This window comes from Aquarana catesbeiana, linkage group LG04 (assembly GCF_042186555.1).
Source record: "Aquarana catesbeiana isolate 2022-GZ linkage group LG04, ASM4218655v1, whole genome shotgun sequence".
Lineage (NCBI taxonomy): Eukaryota > Metazoa > Chordata > Amphibia > Anura > Ranidae > Aquarana > Aquarana catesbeiana.
This window is the reverse complement of record NC_133327.1, coordinates 678224391-678246637: the sequence shown is the minus strand read 5'-3', so window position 1 is coordinate 678246637 and position 22247 is coordinate 678224391. Positions and strand designations below refer to the sequence as shown.

Below are 22247 nucleotides of genomic sequence, written 5' to 3'. Positions count from 1 at the left end.
TGGGCACGTGAAGGCTGCATTATGGGAACAGTGAGACAGCATTATGGGCACGGTGAAGCTGTGATTATGGGCACGGTGAGGCTGCGATTATGGGTACAGTGAGGCTGCGATTATGGGCACGGTGAGACAGCATTATGGGTACGGTGAGACTGCATTATGGGCATGGTGAGGCTGCGATTATAGGCACAGCGAGGCTGCGATTATGGGCACAGTGTGGCTGTGATTATGGGCACGGTGAGGCTGCGATTATGGGCATGGTGAGACTGCATTATGGGCACGGCGAGCCTGAGATTATAGGCACAGCGAGGCTGCGATTATGGGCACAATGAGACAGCATTATGGGCACGGTGAGACAGCATTATGGGCACGGCGAGGCTGCGATTTAGGCACGGCGAGGCTGTGATTATGGGCATGGTGAGGCTGCGATTATGGGCATGGTGAGGCTGCATTATGGGAACGGTGAGACAGCATTATGGGAACAGTGAGGCTGTGATTATGGGCACTGTAAGGCTGTGATTATGGGCACTGTGAGGCTGCGATTATGGGCACGGTGAGGCTGCGATTATGGGCACGGTGAGACTGCATTATGGGAACGGTGAGACTGCATTATGGGCATGGTGAGGCTGCGTTTATGATGTGTAACCTAGCCATGCCCCACTATGTCCGGCTTCAGCCACCATAATAACGGTGCTAAATCAGAAAAAAGTAGTTGGATCTGTATGTGCGTTATAATAATCGAAATTAGTCAATTTAATCGATGAAAAAAAAATCGATTAATCAAACACGAAAATTTTAATCAGTAACAGCCCTACTATAAAGTATAGAATATGTATATAATGTTGTCTATATTGTTATATAGTTCAGTATATACATAGTATTATATATGTATTGTTAAATAGTATATTATATACATATATATATAAAAGCAAAACGCTATGTGTTGCACATCACCCTGAACACACCATCCCCACCGTGAAACATGGTGGTGGCAGCATCATATTGTGGGGATGCTTTTCTTTAGCAGGGACAGGGAAGCTGGTCAGAGTTGATGGGAAGATGGATGGAGCCAAATAAAAGGGAATCTTATGCCGCGTACACACGAGCGGACATTCCGGCAAACTTTTCCGGCGTACCGGAGTCTGTCGGACAATTTGATCGTGTGTGGGCTGCAGCGGACTTTTTTTTTCTCAAAAGTTTGCTGGACTTAGATTTGAAACATGTTTCAAATCTATCCGACGGACTCGAGTCCGGTCGAAAAGTCCGCTCGTCTGTATGCTAGTTCGACGGACAAAAAGCCCCGCTAGGGCAGCTATTGGCTACTGGCTATGAACTTCCTTGTTTTAGTCCGGTGTACGTAATCACGTACGAATCAGTCGGACTTTGGTTGATTGTGTGTAGGCAAGTCCGTTTTATTCAGAAAGTCCGTCGTAAAGTCCGTTGAAAAGTCTGCCGGGCAAAGTTTGCCGGAAAGTCCACTCGTGTGTACGCGGCATAAGAAGAAAACCTGTTAGAGTCTGCAAAAGACTTGAGACTTGAGGTTCACCTTCCAGCAGGACAACGACCCGAAACATACAGCCAGAGCTACAATGGAATGGTTTAGATCAAAGCATATTCGTGTGTTAGAATGGTCCAGTCAAGGTCCAGACCTAAATCCAATTGAGAATCTGTGGCAAGACTTGAAAATTGCTGTTCACAGACGCTCTCCATCCAATCTGACAGAACTTGAGATATTTTGCAAAGAAGAATGGGTAAAAATGTCCTTCTCTAGATGTGCAAAGCTGGTAGAGACATCCCCAAAAAAAATTGAAGCTGTAATTGCAGTGAAAGGAGGTTCTACAAAGTATTGACTCGGGGGGGCGCCATACAAATGCCCCCCACACTTTTCACAAATTTATTTGTAAAACATTTTAAAAAAACATTTATCATTTTCCTTCCACTTCACAATTATGTGCCACTTTGTGTTGGTCTATCACATAAAATCCCAATAAAATACATTTACGTTTTTGGTTGTAACATGACAAAATGTGGAAAATATCAAGGGGTATGAATACTTTTTCAAGGCACTGTACATGGTATATTTATGCATTGTTGTATAGTATATACGTAGTCTGTTATCTGTATTGTTGTATAGTATATACATGGTATATTTATGTATTGTTATATAGTGTAGTAAATACGTAGTATGCTGTCTGTATTTTTATATAGTAATTTGTCTGCATTTTGTTTTTGTATAGTTATAGTATATACATAGTATATTGCCTGCATTTTTATATAGTATAGTATACTGTATATGTAGTATGTTGTCTATATTGTTATATAGTATATACAGTACATGGCATGTTGTCTGTATTGTTGTATAGTTCAGTATACACATAGTAATTTGTCTGCATTTTCTAGTATAGTATATACTGTAGTGTACATGACATATTGTCTTATAGTATAGTATATACATAGCATATTTTCTTTCTTTTTATATAGTATAGTATGTGCATGGTATTGTTATACAGTATATTGTCTGTATTGTTGTATAGTACATACATAGTATGGAATGTTCTTCTATATGGTAAATTTGAGCAGTCACAGGCTGTAACAGTCAAATAAAGAGAAGTTTGTTAATTCTACAGGAGAACACGCAACACGCGCACGGGTCTCTCCAATCTGACAAGTCTGAGTGCCCAACAGAAGAGGACACCACACCCACAGTTCCGCCCCCGAGGGGCCCTGTACGGCGTAGGTACAGGCGAAAGGCGCTGAGCCCCATGTTATTCCAGCAACCGCTTAGGTTGTCGGGGGGAACAGACAGTGAGGAGGGGGCAGAGCTACTTGAAGATGCCCCCAGGAAGTGCGCTGATGGACCATTGTGGCTGGAGCCCAAAGTATTACCAACAGGACCCAGAGTGGAGGAAGTGGAGGAGGAGGAGCCACTAATGGTAAGAAACCTCTGATTGGTGGATAAGAATAATGACAATTTTTCGCAGGTCGTCCTACAGGACACGTCCTAGGTGGGGACAAGACAGAGCAGGTCTGAGGCTGCAGAGGAACTACAAGTATCAGCAGACTTAATGGCTGGAGATGTCAATCCATTATTAATGACACTCGTAATTAAATATGGAAATTTTTCAGGGGCTTTGTTTTTTGTAGCATAATATATTTAAAGTGAACTTAAAGTCAAAACCCTTAGTTTGGTTGGAGTGGGGAAAGGTTAAGACTTCTGTCCCATTGGGTTTATCGGTATTTCTTAAACTTTTTTCAGTTGCGGCACCCTTTAAAAAGAAGCAGAATCTGGAGGCATCCAGTCCAAAATGAAAAAAAAAAAACAATAATGTTACTTATCAATGGGAAACCTGAGCCTGAGATGATGCACACAACCACCTTGATCAAATTAACCTCAAATCAGAGGAACCCCATCACATCAGCGCCCCCCCATCACATCAGAGGTCCCCCCATCATGTCAGAGGATCCCATTCATATGGGAGTCTCCCATCATGTCAGAGATCCCCCCCATCACATTAGAGGTCCTTCAAGACATCAGCGGTTCCTCCAAGACATCAGAGGTCCCCCCTTCACATCAGATGTCTCCCTATCACATGAGAGTCACCCCTTCACATCAGAGGTCCCCCGTCACTTCAGAGGCCAACAGCATTGTCCACCCATCACGTCAGAGGTCCCCCATCACATCGGTCCCCCATCACATCACATCAGAGGTCCCCTCATCACATCAGAGGTCACTCCACATCAGAGTCCCCCTTCACATCAGAGACCAACATCATGGTCCCCCATCACATCAGAGGTCCCCCGTCACATCAGAGGTCACTCCACATCAGAGTCCCACTTCGCATCGGAGGCCAACATTATGATCCCCCCTTCATGTCAGAGGTCTCTCTAGCACATCAGAGGTCTTCCCATGAATTAGAGGTCTCCCCATCATATCAAAGTCCCCCCTTCAGATCAAAGGCCAACATCATGGTCCCCACATCACATCAGAATCTCCCACTTCACATCAGAGGTCTTTCATGACATCATATCAAAGTCCCCCCTTCACTCCAAAGGTCCCCCCAGCATATCAGAGTTCACCTTCAAATTAGAGGCCCCCATAACATCATAGTCCCCCTCTCCTCGCGCCAGAGGTCTCCCCATCACATTATAGGTCCACTCATCACGTCAGAGTCACCCTTCATGTCAGAGACCCGCAATAATGTCATAGTTCCCCCCTTCACTTCAGAGCCCTCCCTTCACATCAGACGTCCCCTATCACATCAGAGCCCTCTCTTCACATCAGAGTTCCCCCCCTTCACATAACAGGCCCCACCTTCACATCATAGGGCCCCCATCACCTCAGAGGCCCCCTCATCACATCAAAGTCCTCCCATAACATCAGAGACCTCCATTGCATCAGAGGCCTCCCTTTGATGTGATCATCACCCCATCACATCAGCCCCCCTTCACATTAGAGGTCCCCCTATCACAGTGATTGTGAACCTTGGCACCTCAGATGTTTTGGAACTACATTTCCCATGATGCTCATGCCTTCTGCAATGTAGCTGAGCATCATGGGAAATGTAGTTTCAAAACATCTGGGGTGCCAAGGTTCACCATCACTGCCCTATCACATCAGAGATCCATCCTTCACCTCAGAAGTAATCCTTTCACGCTAGAAGCCTCCCAACACGACTGAGGCACCCATGTCACATCACGCTCCCCCTTATACATAAGTGTCTCTTCATCACATCAGAGTCCCCCCTTCCCACCCATCTCTGGTGCAGGGCAAATTAGTTCTCACGTTTGCAGTAACCCCAAAGGGAACCCAAATGACGCACAGGTAGAGTCACTCTCTCTATTTGACCTTTTGACCAATTTCCCAGGGAGAGGAAGTGATGAGAATCCAGAATCCAGAATTTTACAGGAACAAGAATTGAGGGGATTCATTCATTTTGGAGAGATTTCCTCAGGCTTCCTGTTGTGTCTCCAGCACAGGAAGTGAGGGGAAGTCTCTTCCAAAAGGACTCAGATAGCAAAACCCCCCCCAAAAAACAGGGCAAGGAGGCAAGTAATCCCTACTCCACCCAAATGTGTTTTTTTTTCCACAAAAGTGTAGACTTTAGAGGGTGGGGGTGGTATTGCTAAGGGAGGGGGGCACTTTTTTGGGTGGACATTTCCTGTGTGTGGACGGAAAAGTTTCCAGAAATATTGGTGAACGTCATTCGCAGTGCACTTATGATGGATCGTGGCTTTCTTGTCTGTCCTTTTAATCTCTCCCTTGGCTTCCCAGCTGTCTAATCATCTCTTTTTCTCATCTATCTTCCCCCTCCCCCCCTCATCAGCCGTCACCCCCTAAATCATTCTGGAAGCGCTGTCAGGGGATAATAGGGGGAACGTTCGGCAGCTTAAAGAGAAAGAACAGATTGTCGCTTCCCGTGGCGGAGGAGGTAACGCCATCCCGAGTGCGCTGTGCCGTGCCATAACAGCATGCCGTGATTTGTCCATTAACTCCACCCTTAACTGAAAGACGCCAACAAAAAAAAAAGGGGGAGACCGCTTTAAAGGTCGCCGCTATAGCTCTTCGCCATTTTTTTTCCTTTATTTAGCCACTTTATTTATATTATAATTATATTTTATTCGTTATAAAAGTGCGAAATGGAAAGTTTCGTTGTCGAAATTTTTTAAACTTTATCAAAAAACGGCAAGAAGAAAAAATGTCATCTTGCGCAGATTACCAGCACTTAGATGTGGTGGCTGCATTCGCTTTCTACTTTTTTTTTTTAAGGTTTTCTCCTTCCTTTTAAGCTGGTAATCCTGCCAGCAACACACTTCCTGTCCTAGGGATACAACGCTCACTCCCTATACTGTGTTCATCACTGCCATTTGAATTGCATGCCCCAGGAAGATGAACTGCTTTATTAATATATCCTCGTGTGTTGTGAAATTGTGGTGTGCTGTGAAATTAGTGCTTTGTTTTTGGCGGTGGAGGGCGGGGGGGGGGGGGGGTTTGCTAATTATGTGAATGTGATAAACTGTGCAGAACTCTCCGTTTGGCTAAATGATCTTATCTCAGCGTTCCTCAGCATGCATGGTGGCTGCAGTGATTTGGGCTGCTGTTCTTCATTCATAAAATAGTGTGAACCAGGAAAATACCTCATTACGGGCACTAGATGGAGCTGACGATCATAGGAAATGAATGCTCATTTCCTATGATCCTCAGCCACATCTGGTGGCCATAATGTGGTAATCTCTGTACCATCAAGGAAATTTATCTTCCCTTTCCTTCCATCCCAGAGACACAGTAGGAAGTAAGAGGAGGTCCTTCCAAAATAAAGCTTCCTCTCTTAGATTGTTGTCACTAGAACAGGTGTCCACACTGAAAGATTTTGCCTGTGAGAAATTTTGGATTAATTTCTGAACTCGAGATAGTGGGCACCCGGAGCAATAATGTGGGTGAAGCTCCCTATCGGGAACACAGACAGCAATACAAACGTGAGCAGAAACAAAAACAGCTGCAAATACACTGAAATATCCAACATAGTCATAAACAAAATAGGTAAAATGTAGACATGTGCAATTAGTTTAGTTCCAAATTCGTTTTTTAACGAATTTTGACAAATTTGTTAATTCCAAAATTTCCAAATTTCCGAATCTTTCAGTTTCTGAAATTTCAGAATTTCGGATATTCCAGAATTTCCAAAATTACGAATTTATGAATTTCAAATTTACGAAATTACGAATTTCCTAACTTCGATTTTTCAAATATTCACATTTCCGAAATTAGGAATTCCTGAATTTCGATTCATCAAATTTTCGAATTTTCAAAATTACGAATTTACCAAATTACGAATTTTCGAATTTCCGCATTTCGAATTTCCGAATTTCCAAAAATTCGAAATTTCGGAAATTGGAAAATTTCGGAAATTGGAACATTTTGAAAATTCGTAATAAAGAAAATCTGAAAATGCAAAAGAATGAAAATCTGAAAATTCAAAAACCCGAAAATCTGAAATACTGAAATAACTAACTAATAATAAATATTAAATTATAGGTATGGGAATTTCCTTTCAAATTTGACTGTTAGTGAACGTGACGAATACAAGTTTATCCAAAGTTACGAATTATCTGAAATAACGAATGCCACATCTAAACAAATGAAATGGAGCAAATTAATAATAAATAATAATAAAAATAATAAAAAGGTTTTATTAATATTATGGTTATTATTATTATTTATTAATTTGTTCCATTCCATTTGTTTAGATTTGGCATTCGTTATTTTGGATAATTCGTAACTTCAGATTCATTACATTCACAAACAGTCAAATTTGAAAGGAAATTCCAATACTTATAATTTAATATTTAGTTATTTCGAATTGTACTGATTTTCTTTCTTTTTTCAGATTTTCGAATTTTTGAATTTCCGAAAATTCGGAAATTCGGATTTCAGAAATTTGGAAATTCGAAATTCGGTCGGAAAATTCAGAAATTCGGACATCCCAAAATCCGAAAATTCGGAAATTTGGAAATCCGAAAATTCGGAAATTTGGAAATCCGAAAATTCGGAAATTTGGAAATCCGAAAATTCAGAAATTTGGAAATCTGAAAATTCGGAAATCTGAAAATCTGTAAATTCAGGAATTTGGAAATCCAAAATTAGGAAATCCAAAAATTCAGAAATTCAGAAATTCGAAAAATTCGAAATTCGGAAATTTGAAAATACGAATTTTCGGTTTTCTGAATTTCAGAATTCCGAATTTACAAATTTTTTGAATTTCCGAATTTCCGAAAAAAGCAAAAAAACAAATGAAATGAAAACGAACACATTTTTTGTCAGCGCACATGTCTAGTAAAATGTGTTGTGCTAATCAGTGGATTCACACAAATTTGAAAATCTCAAATGCATAAAAAGTCCCAAGAGTAATAATGTAAAAGTCCACAAAGTGCATACATGTAAAGAAATGTTCCACCAAATAAATCTTATTATTGGTGCCACGACAGACAAGGCCTCCACAAAGAGCACAAGGATTGTCAGGAAAGGAGACAGAAAGGGCAGTCAAAATCACATATTAAATAAAAATGGCAAAAATAACAGATTAGGAACGTAGTCAAAAACAGAAGCCAGGGTTTGGATGCCAGAGTCGGCAATAAGACAATCCGGGGTCAGGAAACCAGAAGTCAGCGTAGTCAGGAGCAAAAATCAGGAACAGGAATGGATGGGAAGTTAGCCAGGCCAAGTCATACACAGGAACACAGGAAGGAATGCACTTGGAGATCATAGACCAAGCAAGGGCAAGGAGGAAATGAGCTAAGCTGTTTAAATAGCAAAAAGGGTCTGGCTATGAGCTGGACTAATGAGGCAGGTTAATGGCAACCAGGTGAGTCACTGTGGTAACAATGAATGGCTGGTAATTAACTGACAGATAAGCTGCTTCTGAGCACTGAAACAAAAGAGCTTCTCTTTAAGTAGCAGGAGCCAGCCTTGACAAGGATGCAGGCTTACCAGACAGATATGACACCCTAATTAAAGAGCAGCCATATAAGGCATGTTGTTGTCGGAAGATGTCACGCAGGACGAAACACATAGGGACGTCACGTCCCGACTGACTTCATCTCGAAGTGACCTGGAAGTTGTTTGCTGGCTGCAGTTGGTTTTTCATCCCTATGTCTTCTGTAAGAACAGTACAATTTTAACTAAAAGGTTTTTGAAGGTTTTACACTATATAGAGTATATGCTTCAGTTCTTCTTTCTTAGTACATGTGGCTGATAGCTGGAAGTGGTGATTTATAAATAACCAAGCTACCTGCTGACTCTGCAAAGGAGCTGGGGGGGCAGGGGAGACGAGGCTAACATGGAATATTTCAACACATGCCTTATATGACTACTCTTTATTTAGGGAGTCCTATCTGTCTGGTAAACATGCATCCTTAAACACTTGGTGGAGACCTTGGGTCTATGCTAATATTTTTTTTGGTGGAATATTTCTTCACATTTATGTACTTTGTGGACTTTTACATTAGTATTCATGGGACTTTTTATGCCATTGATATTTTAAAATTTGTGTGAATCCACTGATTAGCGCAAACACGTTTTATTGATTATAGCAATACAAGCCTGACAGGGGTCCTAACCCTTCCACATTCCATCCAGAACATACAGTACATTTCTACATAGAGCCGTATGACTGATTTCTGGTTATTGGAAATTTCAGCACAGCGATTTGGGCAAGAGAGGCCCAGAACACCAAGCTAATCAGGGCTCTATTCTTTAACACAATCCATTCAGTCAAACACAGGAAACATGGCTCCAGGAGGAAAGAGTCCAGGAATAATATTATTTATATGCTGCTGGTCCATCAATGTCCAATCACAGACTTGGGCGGGTCCTAGAGCCGTACAGTACAGGAGGGGAATCCAAATTTTCTAAACAAAGGGCCAGTTTACTGCCCTTAAAGCTTTAGGGGGGCCGAACTGTGGCCTGTGGAGGAAGAAAATGGCTTGGCGTTAGTGGGAGTTAAAAATGCTCCATCATTGGTATTAGGGGGAGTAATAGTGCCCCATCTTTGTGTCAGTGGAAGGAACAGTGCCCCATCATTGGTATCAATGGGAGGAATAGGGCCCCATCATTGGTATCAATAGGAGGAATAGTGCCCCATCATTGGTATCGATGAGGTCAATAGGAGGAATAGTGACAAAAAAAATGGAAATATGACCAGGCATAGCCGCAGTAGCAAGCCTCCATCCCTAACTACATTAGTAACAACAAAAGAGGAAAGGACTTTAGATGAGGTATGTTACTGCAAAAAAAGTGTATGGAGTATATATAATAATAAAACTGTTATTGATTAAACGCAGTTCCATGGTCTAGAAATGCATGATACAGTTTCCAAAATATAGACACAGCCATATACAAATGGGCTGACATTATAGAACAAATATACCAAATGGACATATGAAGTACATACGGTGATCATACATAATTTTATATATATATATATATATATATATATATATATATATATATACATACACACACACAAATGGATGCATGGTGGATATAGAGAATAAAAGCCGAACTGTCTTGGCATCCAATAAAATAACAACTCTACGCGTTTCATGAATTACGTTCACTCATCAGGAGTATGGATGCAAAAATCCGCCGTATGTACAGAAGAATCGAATATGTAAATATAAATACAGTATGCCCTTCATAAAAAGGGGGGGGGGATTCTAAAGAATTCACAAAAAAAATCTAAAATCTAATACTTACAAAACAGCTTGAGAAATATACCACCTCATATAGGGATGAAGGGGTGAAAGAGGGGGTCCCAAGCATAGTGTCAGGTCCGGAGCTGAGGCAGGAAAACCCCAAACCAGATCAAGGGAACCGCCAAGCAGCAGTCCAGGTTACCACAGTGTAATCAACGAGAGAATGGATGATGTAATTGCAACGAACCGCATCAATCAGTTCCCCATCATTGGTATCAATGAGATGAATAGTGCCCCATCGTTGGTATCAATAGGAGGAATAGTAACCCATCGTTGGTATCAATAGGAGGAATAATGCCCCATCGATGGTATCAATGGGAGGCATAGTGTTCCATTATTGGTATCCATGGGAGGAATAGAATAGTGTTCAATCGTTGGTGTCAGTGAGAGGACTGGTGCCCTATTGTCACTGTCAGTGGCAGGAACTATGCCCACTGTTGCTGACAGTTGGGGGAATAATGCCCCAAGGGCCAGATAAAAGCAAGCAAAGGGCCACATCCGGCCCCTGGGCCACAATTTGGAGGCCACTGGTCTACAGGAAGGTCCAGGACTTGGCTATGTCATCTGTAGGGGTGCCTGATCATAGAGCTGGCTAAGCAGAATTAAACATTGACATGTATGTAGTTCAGCAGCTTATTTAGCTCTATGTCTATGTCTACCATTTACTGATCTGGAATGTTCTCCTATACATACCAAAGTTCCCCTCTTCCTACACCTTCTAATCACTTTGTTCATCATCTCCATAATCCTGATCTGTCTCACTCATCACTTTTTCTCTCATCCAGGTTTCACGCTCATCACTTTCCTTTTTAACCAGGTCTGTCTCATTTATTAATTCCTCACCTGTGTCTGGCGTTCAACTTTCTTCATCCTTCCTTACTTATTCTCTCCAAGGTCTGTTCCTCTCTTTGTCTCATGTCCCATATTGACTCTCTCCCTGATGTCTGCTTCACTCTTCATTTTCTGTCTTCCATGATGTATCACTCTCTCTCTCCCTTTTTGGAGTCTCATTTCTCATGCTGCACTATCTGTCAGTGATCCCTACCTGTTATTCACCCTTGTGCCTTACTCATCACGTTGTCCGTTTGCAGGTCAGCACCTACTTGAATGCAAAGGAAAGTGAGGGACCAGATGCATGCCAAAGCTTGACCTTGCCACGACCATCCAAAAAAAGTCGGTCGTTTGAACAATATACTTTGATATCTACAAATGACTCAAATATTAGATCAAGTTTGCTTTTCAGGAGCCTCAAGAGAAAGGAAAAAGCACAAAGGTGTACAGTGCAAGGGATTATGGACCTGTACTCTGATAAGAAGCCCATCAATGAAGAGAGCACAAAATATGAAACCTCCACCTGGCCTCCCAAGCTTGACAGGACCACCCCACAACCCGAATTTGGGAACTTTCTCAATTATGTCAAAAACCCACTGACAAAGGAGATTGATGCTGAATGTGCTGTGTCTGGGGCAGAGATCAAGCAAACGGAAGTGGAAACACTTAATTCTACCAAACCGATCTCTCAGGCCACGTGTCCACATGTGACTTTGGGTTCTGTCTTGGTTCTGGATCTATCCAAGGAAGCTAGTCTTGTGGACAACATTCAGGAGTCACTTCGAATAGAATCTGTAAAAGACAATGGGTTCTGTCATTTTTCAGATTCTGGAGATGCAGATGAAATAAAAAGTACAGAAGTTGTAGAGCCAATCAAAGAGGACAGTGACCTCCAAAACACCATGAATTCATTCCAGTCTTTGTCTACAAAGTCATGGATTGAAGCATTAACAACCAGCTCTGGCTATTGTAGGCAAAACATTCATGGCTATGGAAAGGTAGCAAACACTTCACGATCACAGGACCTAGATAAGCTAAACGATGACTTTATCCATTTTCAGATAGATAGACTTTCACCCACTAATGTTTTCCATCACCTGGAATCTGAGAGGGATGGACAAAGAACAGACTCAAAATTGGGTGAAATGCAGTATGTAAGTACATCCAGCCATTCAGAGGACAACCACACTTCCAAATACCAGAATGGAGTTGGTAATGTCACCTCAACCATCTTCCCAAAAGCTTTAGATTGTGTAAAGCCCTGTAACGATGACATGAATAATTCTACCTATGTAGAGTTTCTCAGAACGTACAATGCAAAACCCAACTCTATAAACAAGCCTTACAGCTCACCCAATAACCTACCCAAAAAGAGGACTAATAAGAGGGTTGCTTCTCATTCATTTCCCGAAGTGCTCCACCCCGATCAGGAGTTTCTGGAGCATGATGATAAGGAGCTGGAAGACATCTGGAATAATGCTAAACAGGGGCAACTAGAGAACCCAATCCAGAAACCTCACATCGTATCACTGAAAGCAAATGAAGGAGACCAGTTGACTAAAGCAAATCAAGAGACCCCAAATCACAAAGCACCAAGTGGCCAAGTAGTTATGAGGTCAGAGCCAAATATGTTGGTGGCCACGTTTTCATTGCCCACCTCAGTTGTCTTATCTACAGGCTGTGGGGTGGAGAAGGACCAAAGAGAAGACAGCAGTCTGGTTCAAGAAAGAGTGGTGTCCACTGCTACTTCAAAGGAGAGTAATCAAATGGAGAAATGTCAGCCAACATTAGGGCAAGAGCCACATGGTTTGAAGAATAAGTCTGATGGAGTGGAGACATCCATAACCATGGTGAGATGGGTTTTGTGTGTTTATGATGGAGCTCCTCTGTTTATTTTCTTGGGTGGTTCCATGTTTGAAACAGAGTGGAATAAGTAGGAAGAGATGACATGCGACACATAGGACAATGTGAGAACACTAGAATATTGCTCATTCCTTGCACAGCCAGGAGGTTGACTTTCAGTAATCAACCTGCAATTCAAATTCCTATGACAGTAATATTTTTATAGGGGCAAAAAGTTCATTAGCTCCAGGCCCACCTATATAGAACTCCACCAAGTGACTTGCACGTAATAGGAACTCAGAAAAGTTTAATGTTTTAGCGATCCTTTTTATTGGCTAACTTTATTGATTGAAGATGCAAGCTTTCGTTGGATATCTTTTATAGACATTATACAGTTGTACAATGTTCATTTACATTCTATATTACAATACAATTGTACAATGCCAGACAAAGAAACCTGACCTGTGTCAACATCTTGCATCTTTAATAACTTAAAGCGGACTTTCAGTAATTTTTTTCAACTTTCCATCTATTAAATCTTCTGCCCTTGTTGTTGTTTTAACTTTGGATGGTAAAATACAGCCCACTTCCTGTTTCTTGTCTGGTCATTAGCCTAGGCTTATGACATCATGCACAGCTCTCTCTCACTCTGCTGAGAATTTGCCAGGAAGGAAGGGGGGATGAGTCATAAGAGGGCCAATGAGAGCTGCAGAGCTGGAGGTGTGCCTCTGTGTGTCTGTGTAAATCCAGAAAGTGAACAAGCAGCAGCCTCAGCTGCCCACAGTTAAAATGGCTGCAGCCAGACTCAGTGGAGGGAGATTTCTGCAGAATATTTGGCAAGTACAGAATCACAGTATATAAAAAATAATATACAAAGTGGTTGGAGGGAAGCTTCAGAATGGCAAAGATGTTTTTATTACAAATTATATGGGCAGACTGCTGTTCCTGTTTAGGTTATTCATCCATTCAGAATGACACCCCAACGCCCAAGTACCGTAGGTACCAAGGGACATGGTCTTTGGTTCATGTCTGGTTTCATATTATGGTGGCAGCCCATTCAAAATTATTAGGCTGACTTAAAGCAATGTATGTCATTGGTGAGACAACGCTAAGATCTGAAGGGGACCTTAAACATTAAACCTTCCACACAGATCAATGGCTAACATGATACATCACCCTACGACTGATGTAATAGGAACCACATAAAGGGTGGTTAGATATGGAGGATGAGGAATAATTGGAGATGAAGAAGTGGCCTGGTGCTCTACAGCAGTGGTCCACAACTTCATTAAACTATGTGACCCTTACCCATTGGGGACCCTTTACGTTGCGTCATTGTACATAGATCCTTGAAATGCCTCTGTCGGGGCATATTCCCCTTTTTTCAGATCACTTCTTGCTTCTGGAACAATACAATACAATACACGGTGACCCTGTACGAAAAGTGGTGTTTGCAGGACTCAGGCCAGAGGAGGGGATATAGCTCTTACTGTATATATATGGCTGTTACTAGGCACACCCTCCAAGCTCTCTTATATGCTCGATTGGGAGCGGGACCTTGGGGAGGACAGCGATCTGGACCTCTGGCATATGTGTTATTTACGTTCCTGTTATGTATGTTATGTTACGTAGCTCTGACGGAGGCCAATTTTAAGGTACTCACGCAATGGTACTTGGTCCCAATGCGTTTGGCTAAAATGTACCCCTCTTTCTCCCCTTTATGTTTTGGAGGGTGTAATCTCCAAGGGTCCATGTATCATGTGTGGTGGGAGTGCCTACAGATTAGTGACTTATGACATGGAGTCTTTGCCTTGTTGTGTAGGGTCAGGGGGGGTCCTCAGACACCCCACATAGCTCTATTAAATGCCCCAGTGGATGGTATTCCTGGCCGCCTTCAACGTTTGATTTTTTTTAGGCCTCATGCACACAGGGCGTTTTTACAGATGCCTTTAGCAGTGTCAGGCGTTTTTTTACAGTTTAAAAACGCCTTTTCATGCTATCCTATGTGTCCATGCACACAAGGCCGGGACAAGGGGTGAGCAGGAGGGGCGGCTGCCCTGGGCACTGTGTTATCATGTGAGGTGGTGGTGGTGGGGGCAACACAAGAAGATTGGAGTTGCAGGGGATTTGTGTTGAGAAGGGGAATTTGGGACGGTGGGCTAGGAGTGGTGATTTAGGGGGATTTGTTTTGGGAGGGGGGGGGATTTGTGCTAGGAGGGAAAATTTGGGGGTTTGTGCTATAAAAGTAATATGGTAGAGGGGAAATAGGTTTTGGGGGTGATGGAAATGAATGGGATGGGGGGGCAAAGATTTGTGCTGGGGGGGGGGCTACAGCAGGAGGGCGGATTTGTACTGGGAGCAGGGGGAATTAATGCTTTATTTATTTTTTTTTTTTGTGACCATGCTGGCTCTCAGGACCACAGAGGGATCAATAGGCAGTCTTTTTTGGTAGGAGAGAGCCCCTTTTTGCTGGTATTTTTGGTTCCTCGTTGATTAAGGGGGCAAATTTGTTTGATGTGATAGTTTTGCGTTCACCTTGCACCTCCTTGTTACTACTCCATGTATGTTGAAAGGTTTATATTTTCATACTGGACATTGTGCCCTTGTTATGTTATCTTTCTTCGTACCTACCCTGGCATCTACATACTGCTTGCCTACTGTTAATTCTGTATTTCTTTGAAACTAATAAAAATGATTGAAAGTAAACTATGCGACCCTTTCTAGATTCCCATAATTATCAAGTAGATCTAGTCTTTAATGGAACTTAGCGTAGACTTTAGAGTGATGCACCCAAAGCCAGATATATTTCCATGGTACAGTATTTTGTATGGATCCTGGTTGGTTGGAGCAGATTTATACTATGTTGGTGTGATTTGCAGGTGACTCGGAAGTTGGACTATCAGCTGATGGAAGGTTCCCTGGAAAAGAAGCACATCCTGCAGTCAGGGGGAAGAAAGGTGAGCAGGACATGGGGAGACGATGGTTAGACAATAGTATGACAACTACTACTTCCAAACAAACAAAGGGCACCAAGAGGCACCGAGACAATCTGCATAGCTGCCAACAGTCCCGATCTGCCCAGGACAATCCAAACAAACAAAGGGCACCAAGAGACACCGAGACAATCTGCATACCGTAGTTGCCAACAGTCCCGATCTGCCCAGAACACTCACAAATTTCTGTCCCGATATGACCTTGTCCCGGGCTGAGTCCCGGAAATCAAGGTCTGTCATGGACAGCTGTAAACACAAGTGTATATCATGAGGGCAAACCCAGAGGTGCTGCCCAGCAGGGCGGGTGCTGCCTGGCGGGGCGGGCTGCACTCCAAACACAAAGATCACATGCGGCATACACTGGGGACACAGATCCCTCCCTCTACTTTCTCCTCCAGAGCTGTTCAGGCCCGCAGCTCTCAGTATTGGGGACCTGATGCCAGGTGGTCAGGTGGAGCCTTCTGCTTCGCGGGGGTTGGGCATGACTCGGGGAGGAGGGGATGTGGCCAGCCTCGGAGGGGTGATCATGCCAGGCCGCTGGTGGTGCAGCAAGTTTGTGAGGCAGGAGGTGGTTGCAGAGACTTGAGAGTGGGCCGGCGGTATGTGTTAATGCTGCAGTTGGGGTCTCTCTGCATGAGCTTGATCTCTGCTAGCAATAATATGCTAGAAATAAAAGGGTTAATCTTCTCTCTAGTCACCTGCACCAGGGATCTTATTAGTCTATTGCAGTGGCGGCTGGTGCGGATCCCAGTCCTCCCCAGTACATACCAGTATAGAAGAATCCCCCCATAGTGGGGGTATGATCCCAATCCTCCCAGTACATACCAGTATAGAAGAATCCCCCCATAGTGGGGGTATGATCCCAATCCTCCCAGTACATACCAGTATAGAAGAATCCCCCCATAGTGGGGGTATGATCCCAATCCTCCCAGTACATACCAGTATAGAAGAATCCCCCCATAGTGGCGATATGATCCCAATCCTCCCAGTACATACCAGTATAGAAGTATCCCCCTATAGTGGGGGTATGATCCCAATCCTCCCAGTATATACCAGTATAGAAGAATCCCCCCATAGTGGGGGTATGATCCCAATCCTCCCAGTACATACAAGTATAGAAGAATCCCCCTATAGTGGGGGGTATGATCCAAATCCTCCCAGTACATACCAGTATAGATGGGGTATGATCCCAGCTCCTCCCAGTACATACTGGTATAGAAGAATCCCCCTATAGTGGGGGTATGATCCCAATACCGGTATAGAAGAATCCAGCAGCAGGCAGTTGCTCAGGGCTGAGTCCAGTGTGTTGCAGCCAGGTCACCATGCGGCTGGTCATGTTCATGAGCTTGTGATAGATGGCAGGATAGTCATCGTTCTCCTGTTCCCCGGGCAGTGCTGGCTGAGGATGTGTCCGTCCGGTAGATCCGGTTGCTGGGGGGTGGGGACATTGCTGGGTTCGGTTCCCCAGAGGAAGGGACAGGTAGAGAAGTATTTGCAGTGCTCAGTATCAGGCCAGTCCCCAGGCTCCCAGCTCCGGAGGATTCCAGCAGGAGAAGCACTGGACCCAGTCCTTGGTGACCAGATAGAAGAAGCTGGTTCGGACCAGGTGATGGGGGGACAACCAAGCCCTACAAGTCCCGGAATGTCCATAGCCGTCTCATCTCTCTCTCCATCCCCAACTTCACTGCACCGGGCCCCCAGGAGCCCAACACCTCCTGTACAGAGTCCATGGCGGAGCGCTGACCACTGACACTGCCCAGAGTCACCGGAGCAGAGGAGTGGAGGAGGTTCTAGAGAACCAGACAGTAGCTTCTCCTCCCGGCTAACCGGGTCTTAAGACCCACTTCCTGATCGGCCTGGAGGAGAAGCAGGAAGACAATAGCAAATATTAATTCGCTAATGTCACACAAGTGGGTGGGCTCGGGGTGCAGTGCTCCGCGCCCCGAGCCCACCCTTTTGAAGCCAATTAGAGCCTCAGGCTCTAATCGTGCTTCAAAAAAAAAAAAAAACCCCATTGAAATCCATGCGACCGGCGCCCTGCATGGAGATTAGGGGACAGGCACATGGATTAGGGGGGCGGATTCCCTGTGCCCCCTATGAGCGGCCGCCACTGCTTTCATTGCTGTCAGATCCCTGATGAAAGCACATGATTATCCTTCTTGTAGAACCACGCCCATATTAAATGACCCTATTTAAAGTACATGCTCCGCCTACAGTGGCTTTCAAGACACATAGAAAAACAGGTGTCTCTAAAAACTTTTTTTGTTGGCAACTATGAATCTGGGGTCTATTAGACTCTGCAAGTGCAGTTGCTCCAGATCTTAGTAAATGAGGCGAAGCTTCACTTGGCAAAGAAAATCCAATCACATGCTTGCACATGATTGGATGATGGAAGTCAGCAGAGCTTCTCCTCACTTACTAAGCTCTGGAGCCACTGCCCTTGCAAAGTGCACCGTCTATTTGCCTTTAGTAAATCAACCCCTCTGTGTCCATGGAAGTGTGCGCTGTGTAATACCGGGTCTTCCTGCCCACAGGCCTCTTCCCGCACCTGGGGGGTGTTTTATGCCGTGCTGGTGAGGAGAACCCTCTGCTTCTACCACGACCGCAAACATTCCACCAAGGTAAGTGCCCAACCGTCTCACCTCTAACCTTACTTCCTTATGTAAGAGTTTATGGTTCCACAGAATCTACTTGTCGATTTTTTTTAAAACCAAACCCATAAGAAAGCGCCTCCACTGAAAAATCCAAGGGAAATAGGCAAAAAGGGCGTCAGCTGGACACCTTAAAAGTCCATCACCATTTATAGTTAAGAGAATTTAGACAACAGGAAGATAAAGGGTAACCAATGCGTTTTGGAGGCCAAACAATCCCTATTCATCAGGGCTTGGATAAAAAATGGAAAAGCTTGCTTTAGGATTCTAAATATAAAGCCTCCTTGAAAGTGTTCAGTGTTAAATAAGGAGTATTACTTGTCGGAATGGATGAAAGCTTCCAAGCCCCGATGAGGAAGGACTGTTTGGCTCCTGAAATGCATCTTCCGGTTGTCTTAATTTTATCAACATTATATGGTGGCAGAGCCGCTGATAGGGTGGGGACCACCAGTCCTCCTGTAGGGGGCCCGGGCACACAGGGGGGCCCAAACAGCAGAAGGAATGGGTGCAGTCGGGAGGAGAGGCAATTACAGAAGGATGCCCTGCACGGCTCTCTGCAGCTACTGAAAGCTGGTTTCTCTCCCTCTCGCCAGCTTTCAGCTGCTGCAGGGAGAGACACAGACACAGGGCATTGTTCCTGTAATTGCCTCCCCCACACCGATCCCCCTCCTTGTTCTGCCTACTTCTGACACCCCCCGACACCGTGCTGCACCCCTTCCCCCCCTCCTGTAGCACTGACGGCTTCCCTGTCCTGTAAAAAAAATAAATAGTAAAAAAATAAATTAAAAAAATGAAAACATTATAATAAGTAATTTTTAAACATTGTAAAATAAAATAATTTTAACAATGTAAAAGAAAAAAAAAATTATACATCTTTAAAAATAAAATGTAATTTTTTTTTTAAAGGGCTAATTCACACAGGTTCTCTGTTATGTTTGTGCCCACTAATGATTTTTGTGTATTTTTAGTGAAAATATTGTTTTGATATATTGGGGAGGGGGGGGTGCCAGGTAGGCTCTACGGGCCCCATGATTTCTAACAGCAGCCCTGTATGATGGTATAAGGCAGGGGTCTCCAAACTTTTCAAACAAAGGGCCAGTTTATTGTCTTTCAGACTTTAGGAGGGCCGGATTGTGGCCGGCAGGGGCAATAGATGCCTTGGGCCCAGCATGAGTGAAAATAAATATGGCCCCAGGGTTGGTGGTCAATAGGAGGAGGAGTATCCCATCATTGGTATCGGTGGAAGATATAGTGCCCCATTGTTGGTGTCAGTAGGAGGAATCAGTAGGAGGAATAGTGTCCCAAGGGGCCGCATAAAGGGTAGCAAAGGGCCACATCTGGCCTTCGGGCCACAGTTTGGAGACCCCTGGTATAAGTGGCAGTAAACTCCCATGTATGATGTTTACCTATAGGTAAGCCTATAATAAGGCTTAGCTATAGGTACAGTAAATATCTCCTAAATGTGCGCCATTTAGGAGATATTTACTTTAGATGCAGCCGATGACTTCAGCGGTGCATGCGCTCTAGAGAAAAGGCATATCCGTGCCGTTCCTTCAGAGCTGTGCCGTAAACAGTGACTCCCGCATGCATGCAATGGAATGACGTCAACGCCAGTTCGGACATTCATATCGCCAAAGCACGCAAACCCAGAAAGAAGACCAGGTGAAGATGGAAGCGCCTTTTGTGGTGACAGTGCGGCGCTGGAGGGCTTCGTTTTCAGGTAAGTCTTTTATAATACTAGCACATTATGACTTAAACTGTGCCCAGGCCCGATTATTTTTTTCTTTTAATGCTTTTTTTTACTACTGCTTTAAAGGATATGTCAACCCAACATTTCCTATTCCTGATATGTGGCTGCTGTACCATGTACTTGTATGAAAAAGTCTCCTGTTCTCTTTGTATTGCTTCCTATGTGTGAAATCCCTGGTGTTCCTGCTAGACCCTCTGCTTTCCTATTAAAAACTGACCAAACTAAGGAGGAGAACAAAGCATGGTCAGTTCTCTAGATATGCTAAGTCAGCACGCTCTACTCCAATGACCAGACTTGTCCTGACACGCCCCCCCCAACACAGCCAATCACTGGGAAGATCAGTATTCTGCTGTTTCTCTTCCCCCAGCTCTTATGCAGCTGAGAACAGGGGGAATGTGATCACTTAAAAAAAAAAGGTTGTTTTAAAGGTGAGAGTTTACATATACGTTAAGATGACTGGCTGGCATTTTGTCTATTTCCATTACCAACTTGTGGCAGCCAAAAAAAAAAAAAAAACGAATCCTAGAGAAACCAGCAGGGGATTCCAGTGAAGCCACTTGTCAAGGGACAACTTGCAGCTATGTCCATAGACAGCTTGGATGGAGAAACCTGCCCATGCCCAAAGAAAACTTGACATGCATAATGGTAATTCGCCCTCTATGTCTCCCAACAGAGCCCATTGTCTGCGCCCCCCCTTAACCTCACAGGCGCGCTCTGCACACCAGAATCAGACTACAATAAGAAGAGCAACTGCTTCCGCCTGAGGTCAGTGAAATGCCGGGTCACTCTTTACCATTAAATTATTCTTATTCTGGGTAAATTATCAGTCTCTGCTTTGGTGGGACAAATACAATAAGTAGTTATCAGAGGGAAACAGGGCCGGGACAAGGGGTGGGCAGGAGGGGCATGGACCCTGGTGCCTGGGCGCGGTGGGAAGTTGTGATAGAAGGGGTGATTTGGAGAGGGGGATTTGTACTAGGAGGGTGGATTTCTGTTAGGAAGGGGGAATTGGGGTGGGGGAGTTGTGCTAGTAGGAATGATTGGGGGGATTTGTGCTAGGTGGAGAAATTTGGGGGGGGGGGTAGAATTAATGCAAGGAGGGGGAATTTTTGCTGGGAATAGGAAGATTAGTGCTCAAATTATTATTATTTTTTTCTTGGGGGGGGGGGGTTGCTGTGACATAGTGCTCTTACCTTTTCTTTTTTTGGGGGGGGGGCTTTAGGACATCAATCACTGCATAGGGGCTCATGCACAATAACACATAAGGTAACATGCGTTGAGTAACATCCTTTGTCATGGCATACATTGCTATAAAATCCATTGTAATCTCTACATAATTCTGTTCTTTTTTGCAGGTTGAGGGACGGCTCTGAGTACCTTTTCCGGGCCCCGACCTCCGAGTTGCTGCAGGAGTGGGTGTGCAAACTCCACCATAATTCAGGTGAGGGCTCATTGCGTAGGCGACTTATCCAACACTCCACAGGGGTTGAATGATGGACAAACTGGGATAGAATGCCATAGTGCCAGGCTACTGGATTGTGTGGAAATCAGGCCACCAGAAGTCTGGTGATCTCAAACATCTGCTGCCACTTGATACCTCCTAAGATCTCCCCGTCTGGTCTTAGCCACCTTGGGGTGTTACAGTTCCATCTGTTACATTCTTCATAATATAAAATTAATTAAAACACCAGCAGGGATGGTGAACCCTTCATAGTGGCCACTCAGTTTCGAGAAATATTAGAGACCATGAGGAGGTTTAACACTCCGGTGTCCACCAAGCACATAATGGATCATTAAATTGTTGTCTAGATGGAGCAGGTTGGGGTCAGTAGATCACTGTATTTTTCGTCTTGATCTGCAGGTGTTGAAGACACAGATCCACTCCGAGACCCGGCACTGGTGGCTGACCGCTCTCCACATCTCACATCTCGG

General features: G+C 44.0%; 1 protein-coding gene across 6 annotated transcripts in view; it reads left to right on the top strand.

Annotated features, from left to right (window-relative positions):
• The window catches only part of LOC141141040 (uncharacterized), a 100899-nt gene that overhangs the window by 71260 nt on the left and 7392 nt on the right, over positions 1-22247 (top strand). For 4 of the 6 annotated variants that reach the window (XM_073628706.1, XM_073628704.1, XM_073628707.1 and 1 more), the window contains exons 20-27: positions 2625-2930; positions 5322-5426; positions 11340-12929; positions 15801-15878; positions 18449-18535; positions 20989-21080; positions 21671-21756; positions 22177-22242. In XM_073628706.1, the coding sequence (XP_073484807.1) occupies positions 2625-2930; positions 5322-5426; positions 11340-12929; positions 15801-15878; positions 18449-18535; positions 20989-21080; positions 21671-21756; positions 22177-22242 (2410 nt within the window). The remainder of the gene's footprint in view (positions 1-2624; positions 2931-5321; positions 5427-11339; positions 12930-15800; positions 15879-18448; positions 18536-20988; positions 21081-21670; positions 21757-22176; positions 22243-22247) is intronic. The other 2 variants (XM_073628708.1, XM_073628709.1) reach the window with 2 other exon arrangements.